General features: G+C 41.5%; 1 protein-coding gene across 1 annotated transcript in view; it reads left to right on the top strand.

Moving 5' to 3' along the window:
* arl10 (ADP-ribosylation factor-like 10) overlaps positions 1-5,540 on the top strand; it is a 15,404-nt gene extending 9,864 nt beyond the window's left edge. Inside the window, exons 3-4 of the mRNA XM_061085215.1 lie at positions 2,532-2,707; positions 5,367-5,540. Of these exons, the coding sequence (XP_060941198.1) occupies positions 2,532-2,707; positions 5,367-5,540 (350 nt within the window). The remainder of the gene's footprint in view (positions 1-2,531; positions 2,708-5,366) is intronic.
* Positions 5,541-7,500: the final 1,960 nt, after the last annotated feature.

Raw genomic sequence — 7,500 nt, 5'->3', positions numbered from 1 at the left:
CTGAGTTATATTTTCTCCCCAGAGTAACAAAACTGGGCTCGACTACTTTCAGTGAGTCTTTAAAATCCATCTTCTCCTTATGGTCATTTAAATTATTTAGAGCGTGGAACGTGAAGTGTGTGATTCCACCTGGTTGTGGATTTCAGTTGTTTTCCATCACTGCCTCGGCCTCAGGGTCCAGGTCGTGTCCGTGTGAAGGTTCCACCAGCAACGCCAGATCTTAATCTACTCAGATCAAACAATAGAGGCAAATCGCTGCTGTTTTAATTTTTACAAATAAACTATGAATCCTTCAAATGATCTGAAAACCGCAGCAAAAAAATACCAACACATCAGTCGACCTCAGGACGAGTCTCTGGATGAATCAGCGTGTGTCAAGATCTGCTGCTGATTTATTCATGATCTGAAAACAGAAATCTGAGGGAATCTGTTTCTCCTCCTGTGGGAAAGTGGGAGCTGACAAACCAACAGTTCATCTCCTTCACTCTCCACGTGATCCTGACACCAGGACAACTGACTCAGAGGAGAAACACTTTTAATAAGGACGAGTGTCCTGCTGAGATCCGCCTGCTCGTCCCGCTCGGCCCCCTGCGCCACATCACGGGAACCGGTACTTACTGCTGCCACATCTCATCAGCCGCAGGTGCATCACCGCCCAGTTACCTAGCAACGATCTCCATTAAGTCTGTGCTGAAGTCAGAGCCGCTGGCGTCCCGGCTGAAGGTCGGTTCCTCTGCACAGAGGGAAAGTTTCCCTCCGCTGCAGCTCTTTACAGTTTATTGAGACTGAAGCAAAACTCACTTCCTGTCAAAGTCAATCAGTGAAGGGACTCAGTCCACAGATCAGTAGAGAAGACACCTGAGCTACGAGTCGTCCAGCAGCTCTCACGTCTCATCTGGACGGCTGTGGTCCAAGTGTCCTTGAGCAAGATGCTGAAGGACACTTCATAGAAAAAAAAGAAATAGACGCACTGTATGAATGTGTGTGTGAATGGGTGAAAAGCACTATATGAATACAAAACAATTTACCAACTCAATCACAACTCAGCAAATCTTATATCACAAAATAAAAATGTCCTCGGCTCAGAGGAAACAAACTGAAGCACATCTGACAACAAGAGAAGAAGAACTGATAAAAGAAAAGAGAAATGTTCGAAAACAGGAAGAAAATCTAAAATAAAGAGAAAACACTCAGCTATTCATCCAAAAATAAAAATACAAGCCACTGAGAAGAAATTACAACCAAGACAAATTAGTTTCAAGAATGCTGTGGAAAAACGATTGTGTAAAAAAAAGACTAAAAAAAGAAGCTTCACAGTTTTATTTAGTTCTGAGCTTCGCTGACATTTCATGTCTGGAGGCAACAAGATGGAGATAAATGAACCAGACCAATTTCCTCCAGCAGGGAAACGTGGTTATAAATAATGGCTTAGTGCTTTGTTTGTGTCCATATTATATTTTTATCCTTTGATACACTCGTTGCTTTGTCAATGGGACCTCCTCCAATTATGAAGATGCCAAGTTAAAACCAGTGCAGTGTCATAATAACACTTAATAACAGGATCGTTTGAGTGGTTTCATTTTCTACAAACTTTACGGGATCAGACCATTTGGATTAAAAGAGATTTAACACATTTCTACATTAATATCAGCAGATTGAAAAGTAAAAGGTAGAAAGATGTTCACTTTGACATTTCAGGTATTTATTAGATTGTTTTCTATTAAAGGGACTCTTACCTTTGTTGCATTTGAGAATTACAGCACATTCAAATCATCCCGCCTTCCTCCAATGCCCCACCCCCTCGTTCCCATCCGCGGTGTTTTTTTGAAGAAACTTTATTTACAAGCAGACTAAGAACCTACTGCCTCCGCGCACGCACGTGAGTTTTTGTTTACCAAAGCATTGGATTCGGATTCAGAAGCACCGGTAAGTTATATACATTTACATTCACATATATATTTTTCAGTTCAATGTTTATTTGGACCATTTATTTGCTTTATTCTTTTAGTTGTCATACATAAGAAGCAGACGGAAAACCTGCATGTCCATGCAGCAAACAGACAGGTCTGTCGGCCAATAAGGTCCTTCGGTCCGAAGAATTTTATTGGTTGAAGTTTTCACTAAATATTATGAGAGTGAAATAATTGTTTGTTTTTACTCCTGGTGGGTCTGTCTTGCATTTTAGAGTGTCATTACCTTATTAATACCAATTTAACCTTATCCAAAAAAAGTGTAAAAATGCAACAAAGGTAAGAGTCCCTTTAAGCAACAGGTATGAATTCCTGAGTTATGACCAAAAACACGTGTGTGAGGTCACAGTGAAACTTTGATCTTTAACCTCTGAATTCGAATCAGTTCGTCCTCGAGTCCAAATCAAACTTTGTGCCAAATTTGAAGAAGTTTCCTCGTTACGTTCCTGAAATATGGCGTTCACAACTGAAGGAGGTACAGACGACTGTCATGAATCGTAGTGAAGCTTAAAAACCTTCAGAGACGAACATCACAAACTGATGAATGTTTCTCTGCTGCAGTCGGCGGGGGGGAGGACCTGCGGCGGTACTGGTCCGAGTACCTGAGGAAGACTCACGTTCTGGTGTATGTGGTCGACTCGTCCGACCGGAAGCGCCTCCCACTGGCCAAGGCTGAGCTGCACCGCCTCCTGAAGGCGGAGCCTCAGCTGCCCGTGGTCGTCCTGGGAAACAAGCAGGTAAATGACCTCATGTGTTTCTGTGTTTGAGATTCTCTTTGGTTTCCTTTTCTGTTCAGACGTCAAACTATTCAGGGAAACGAGCCAATCAGTCAGAGTTTCAGTGATGGAACAAAGAAAATCAGTTTTAACACCCGACAGAATGAACGAGTGGAAACCAAGAGCTGAACAATAGATCTACAACATACTGTGGATCAGGTCGTTTGACGTAGAGATGAACCTGGTGAAAGTAGAAAAGGGAACAGAAGCCACTTAGCTTCAATGACCTGAGAGAAGATGAGTCGGTGACAGCAGGGACGAGTCCTTCCCTCTTTATTTATTCAGCAGAGACGATCCATCGTTTCCTCAGATTTAAACATGAACCTCTGAAGGAAGCAGGAGCCTCAGAATGAAGGAGGAGGTTTGAGCTCGTGTTCACAGAAGCTGCAGGAACAGGTGCACCCTGTTCTTCACGATGGTTTGAACGTCTTAGAACCTCCACAGGAACCAAGTGAACTCTCTGCTCTTCTTTCATCTGGAAAAATAATGAGGAGGCTGCTCCATGGAGATGAAAGAGCCGTGTGCGTTTTTAAAACCTTGGTTATTTTTCAGGTTTCGCTGCCGAGTTCAGAAACCATAACTTCAAAATGAAATATTTTACTGTGAGGTCTATTCGAACAACGAATACTACAGACATTGATTGAGCTGCATGAAAACTGACATATAGTTAGAACATGTATTATGAACATAAAGTAAGAACATATAGTGAGAACCTGGTTCACAGTGATTAAAGATGATAATTATCTACTTTGAAACCTTAGTTTTATATGGAGGACCATACATGACATAAGTATAAATAAATAAATAAATAAATGTAGAAATAAATACAGAAATAAATAAATAAATAAATACGTTAATAACAACAGAAATGTCTCAACAAATGTCTTAAATATATTTCCACATTTATTTATTTATTTATTTTTTGACTGCCCTCATTTCAGTATGGAGGAACATACATGACATAAGTATAAATAAATAAATAAATAAATGTAGAAATAAATGCGATGAGGCTGAACCAGATTCTGTTTGTTCATTCGTTTGTGTCGAGTTTCTTCTCTTGTGCATTTTTTTGCTTCAGTGGTTAAAGTATAAAATAATAAATCAACAGACTCAAGTCTCGGTTGCAGCCATGAGCTGAAATGAAAAACCTGGATGAAGGACAGAACTTCAAACTGGAGAACGACGTGACGTGCATCCATCAGATTGTTTGACGTCTTTCCCATGATTCATGTTTCTCTGAGTAAACAGCCACAGGTCTGGATATCCATGGATCCACAATATCAAATATCTTTAATAAGAACTGAGAACCGTCTCCATGTGTGATCAGAACGTGATGTGTGCTGCTTGGCACTGACACATGGTGAATTATGAGTTAGTGGTGATTTCACTCAGCGTCATCAGGTGAATTCTATCCACTGGTCGTTTGTGTAAACTGTGGACAAGATCTTTCCTTAATTGTTAAAACAGAACTTTAAATTTCAGGGTGAACAAATATCTTTACCCCCAAATTACAGTTCTGTACGATTTCTATAACTGTTCATATGGTTCCAAACATTGGACGTTTTCATTAATGTGATTTGACTCAATTTGACCCAAAAATAAAAATACAAGCCACTGAGAAGAAATTACAACCAAGACAAATTAGTTTCAAGAATGCTGTGGAAAAACTGTGTAAAAAAAGAGTAAAAAAAGAAGCTTCACAGTTTTATTTAGTTCTGAGCTTCGCTGACATTTCATGTCTGGAGGCAACAAGATGGAAATAAATGAACCAGACCAATTTCCTCCAGCAGGTTATAAATAATGGCTTAGTGCTTTGTTTGTGTCCATATTATTTTTTTTTTCCTTTAATACACTCGCTGCTTTGTCAATGGGACCTCCTCCAATTATGAAGATGCCAAGTTAAAACCAGTGCAGTGTCATAATAACACTTAATAACAGGATCGTTTGAGTGGTTTCATTTTCTACAAACTTTACGGGATCAGACCATTTGGATTTAACACATTTCTACAATAATATCAGCAGATTGAAAAGTAATTGGCACTGACACATGGTGAATTATGAGTTAGTGGAGATTTCACTGAGCGTCATCAGGTGAATTCTATCCACTGGTCGTTTGTGTAAACTGTGGACAAGATCTTTCCTTAATTGTTAAAACAGAACTTTCAATTTCAGGGTGAACAAATATCTTTACCCCCAAATTACAGTTCTGTACGATTTCTATAACTGTTCATATGGTTCCGACCCTGGACGTTTTCATTAATGTGATTTGAGTCAATTTGAGTTTTTCTTCACATCTGAGACAAATGTTGACGTTGCTTCTGTAAACCGACGTAGCTTCTGGTCACGAACTCCACTGTCACGTGGTTAGATTCCACGTTGACGTTCTCACTTCACTTGAGCGTCGAGCAGGAACACGAGTTCAGTTAAAGGAAGAATGAGCGACAACCTTTCTAACAGCACTTGTTAACATTTAACACGAAACATTGTACGTTAAACAGAAGTTTGAGAAGAAACTCGTACAAGAGATGGATTTTTTTAATTGGCAGACGTATAAATTCGTAATAAAATACAGTAAATTGTAGTTTCTTGTTAAACTGAGTTTGGTTCATGCTCCCCGCAGGATAAACCCGATGCCGTGGACGTGTCGGAGCTGCACGACGCCTTGTCTCTCGGCTCCGGGACCGAGGACAGGAAGCTCCTCCTCCTGGCCGTCCAGCTGGACTCAGAGGAGGCCCGGAGGAACTCCTGCTGCGGCCTGGACTCCTTCCAGGACCTCCTGCTCCAGCTCGTCTAATCCCCCCCCCACACGCAGAGCAGAAGAGGAGGAGATGGAGGGATGGAAGCAAAGGGACGGTTTCAGTACATCCTCCTCCTCCTCCTCTTCGTCCTCCTCCTCCTCTTCCTCATAAAAGCTCTATATTTGAGGTAAAGGAGGAGGTAATAATGAAGGTTTCTGAAGCAGAGGAGGTGAAGATGAATCTCCTCCTCCTCCTCCTCCTCCTCCTCCTCCTCCTCCTCCTCATAAAAGATCTATATTTGAGGTAAAGGAGGAGGTAATAATGAAGGTTTCTGAAGCAGAGGAGGTGAAGATGAATCTCCTCCTCCTCCTCCTCCTCCTCCTCCTCCTCATAAAAGATCTATATTTGAGGTAAAGGAGGAGGTAATAATGAAGGTTTCTGAAGCAGAGGAGGTGAAGATGAATCTCCTCCTACTCCTCCTCCTCCTCCTCATATAAGCTCTATATTTGAGGTAAAAGAGGAGGTAATAATGAAGGTTTCTGAAGCAGAGGATGTGAAGATGAATCTCCTCCTCCTCCTCCTCATAAAAGATCTATATTTGAGGTAAAGGAGGAGGTAATAATGAAGGTTTCAGAAGCAGAGGAGGTGAAGATGAATCTCTTCCTCCTCCTCCTCCTCCTCATCCTCCTCATAAAAGATCTATATTTGAGGTAAAGGAGGAGGTAATAATGAAGGTTTCAGAAGCAGAGGAGGTGAAGATGAATCTCCTCCTCCTTCTCCTCCTCCTCCTCCTCCTCCTCCTCCTTCTCCTCAAACTGCGTCAGCTCCTTTTCTCCCGACTCGTCACCGAGGAAGAGGAGGACGAGGGTTTATTCTCAGATCTGTGACGCAGAACCAGACGTGTCAGTGACTCAGATGTTCAATGTGTCTTAATGTCACCAGGTTTATTTCAGCCTCTATAGAAAAGAGTGAAGATGCAGAATAAACAGATTTTTCTTGGGCGATCAGAGACGTCAGCAGATCAGATCAGATCAGATCAGATCAGATCAGACCAGATCAGATCAGATCAGACCAGATCAGATCAGATCAGATCAGATCAGAACCTCTCTGGTCTCCAGGTCAGAGGTCAGAGTTCCCCGGGGCCGAAGCTGCAGCAGCTCAGTGAATCATCTGATTCTGCACGGAGGCTTTTCTGAGATCTCTGGGATTTAACTGATATTTTCTTTCTTTCCACACTTCCATGACTGTAACATGTTCCCACAGCACAATGTGGATTTCACGTGTTATTAAATGTTTTCCCCCACAGTTCAGTCACAGAGCAGAATGTAGAATCCAGTCACACGTCTCTGAATGTATCAGTGGTTTTTAAATCTTCTTCAGATAAACTGGACTTGGATTAATTCGGATGTTTGTGAATCAAAACTCTGTGATGAACGGGAACATTTATTCCTTGTTCCTATGTTCTTTTCACGTGGTTCAGTTATGTAAAGGAAACTGTTGCTTATGAATTCATGCATGTTTCTGTTCTATTCTAAACGTGAAGCTGCAGTTTCAATTAAATTAAGTCTCAATGTGTTTTCTTACAATATCTGTGTGAGAATCTCCCTGAGACCAGAGGAGTCGATCTGGGAACAACTGGTGGGTCTGGAACATGTGACCTCGTTCTGTCGAGCAAAGTTCGACAGTTTCTCCATCAGGAAGTTTTCCTTTCAGCTGAGACGTGTTCGTGAGACCAAGAGAAGCTGGAGGACAGAAGTTTGTCGTCTTCATCTGAAGCTGTGGAGCATCCACATGAATAATGTTGAGAACCATCAGTGACTCCTCAGATGAGTTCAGATCATGAACTGTAAATAAAGACGCCATGAAAGCTCCTCAAAGGTGAAGCCGAACCATCTTGGTCGCCCCCTGGTGGCAGATGGGACAAACTAAAATGAAGTAGACGTTAAATAATTTACATATAACAATTTGTCAAAGGTGGTTTCTGTCTAATCACAGCGATATGAAAACACGACTCAC

Source organism: Limanda limanda, chromosome 14 (assembly GCF_963576545.1).
Source record: "Limanda limanda chromosome 14, fLimLim1.1, whole genome shotgun sequence".
NCBI classification, from domain to species: domain Eukaryota; kingdom Metazoa; phylum Chordata; class Actinopteri; order Pleuronectiformes; family Pleuronectidae; genus Limanda; species Limanda limanda.
The sequence above is the reverse complement of the archived record's forward strand: the minus strand, read 5'-3'. Positions and strand labels throughout refer to the sequence as shown.